The sequence below is a fragment of the Aptenodytes forsteri genome, unplaced genomic scaffold (assembly GCF_000699145.1).
Source record: "Aptenodytes forsteri isolate BGI_AS27 unplaced genomic scaffold, ASM69914v1 Scaffold208, whole genome shotgun sequence".
NCBI lineage: Eukaryota > Metazoa > Chordata > Aves > Sphenisciformes > Spheniscidae > Aptenodytes > Aptenodytes forsteri.
The window spans coordinates 3529040-3530274 of NW_008794963.1; the positions used below are offsets into that span (position 1 = coordinate 3529040).

The window sequence follows — 1235 nt, forward strand, 5'->3', positions numbered from 1 at the left end:
GCCTTAGCTCCAGACTCTGAGCTAGCACCCAGATTAAAAAGATCTCAGGGAAGAATTATTTTTGCAGCCTACCCCTTACTCTGGCTGCTCCTTTTCTGCCCCACACCAACTGTAGGTCTAGGCTTTATCTCTCTCCCAACCATGTATGTGACGTTAACGCTAACCCTAACCCCAGACATCAGCTGAGCCTCCCCCAACATGCCCAGCCATGGCCTGGATGAAAAATGTCTCAGGGAAGAATTCTTTTCATGTCCTACCCCTCTTTGGCCGCCCTTTGTAGCTCCACTCCAAGTGCATCGCTAGGCGTGATGACTCTCCTGTTCCTAATCCAATCCTTAACTCTAACCCCAATCCTCAGCCTGGGCTGAGCCTTAGGCCAAGGCACCCAACCATGACCCAGATGAGTAATTTCTCAAGGAAAACTCTTGTCTGCAGACTACTCAACACTTTCCTGGCTATTTCTTAACATTGCCAAGGATGGCGATTGTTGGATTGTGCATTTTTTACTGTTGTTCCCTCCTTCGGGATAAATAATGAGTATCTGCCTTAGTATTTTCAATTAATTATGTACTGAGTTCACCTTTAAGCAATCTGGAGTCATGATCTATGTGAGATAGCATAATTGCCTATTGTTCAAGATTTTTTCGACTTCCTGACACAAGAGAAACCTTGAATGTATTTTGTTGGAATTCTGCTTACTTTATTTAAATGCTGAGAGGCTTAATTTGCTTCTGCTGTATCCATCTGACTTCTAGTCTAAAGAATATCTAGAGCTGCAAGACACATGGCTTCCATATTGTTTGAGATAATCATAAAAAACGCATCGAACAGGTATTTTGAGATCTATGAAGCAATAGTTCCTCTTTCCTGACGCCATGCCAAATGGCAGGTAATGAGGTTTTGTCCTGGTTTTGGCAGGGATAGAGTTAATTTTCTTCCTAGTAGCTGGTACAGTGCTTTGGTTTGGATTTAGGGTGAGAACAATGTTGATAACACACCGATGTTTTAGTTGTTGCTAAGCAGTGCTTACGCTAGTCAAGGACTTTTCAGCTTCCCATGCTCTACCGACTGAGAAGGCTGGAGGTGCACAAGGAGCTGGGAGGGGGCACGGCCAGGACAGCTGACCCAAACTGGCCAAAGGGACATTCCATACCATGTGACGTCATCCTCAGTACATAAACTGGGGGAAAGCTGGCCGGGGGGGGCCGTTGCTCGGGGGCGAGCTGGGCATTGGG

The 1235-nt window shown here is 45.9% G+C and overlaps 1 protein-coding gene across 1 annotated transcript in view; it reads left to right on the plus strand.

Moving 5' to 3' along the window:
- Positions 1 to 875: 875 nt before the first annotated feature.
- The window catches only part of MTDH (metadherin), a 46202-nt gene continuing 45842 nt past the window's right edge, over positions 876 to 1235 (plus strand). The window contains exon 1 of the mRNA XM_009275510.1: positions 876 to 889. Within this exon, the coding sequence (XP_009273785.1) occupies positions 876 to 889 (14 nt within the window). The remainder of the gene's footprint in view (positions 890 to 1235) is intronic.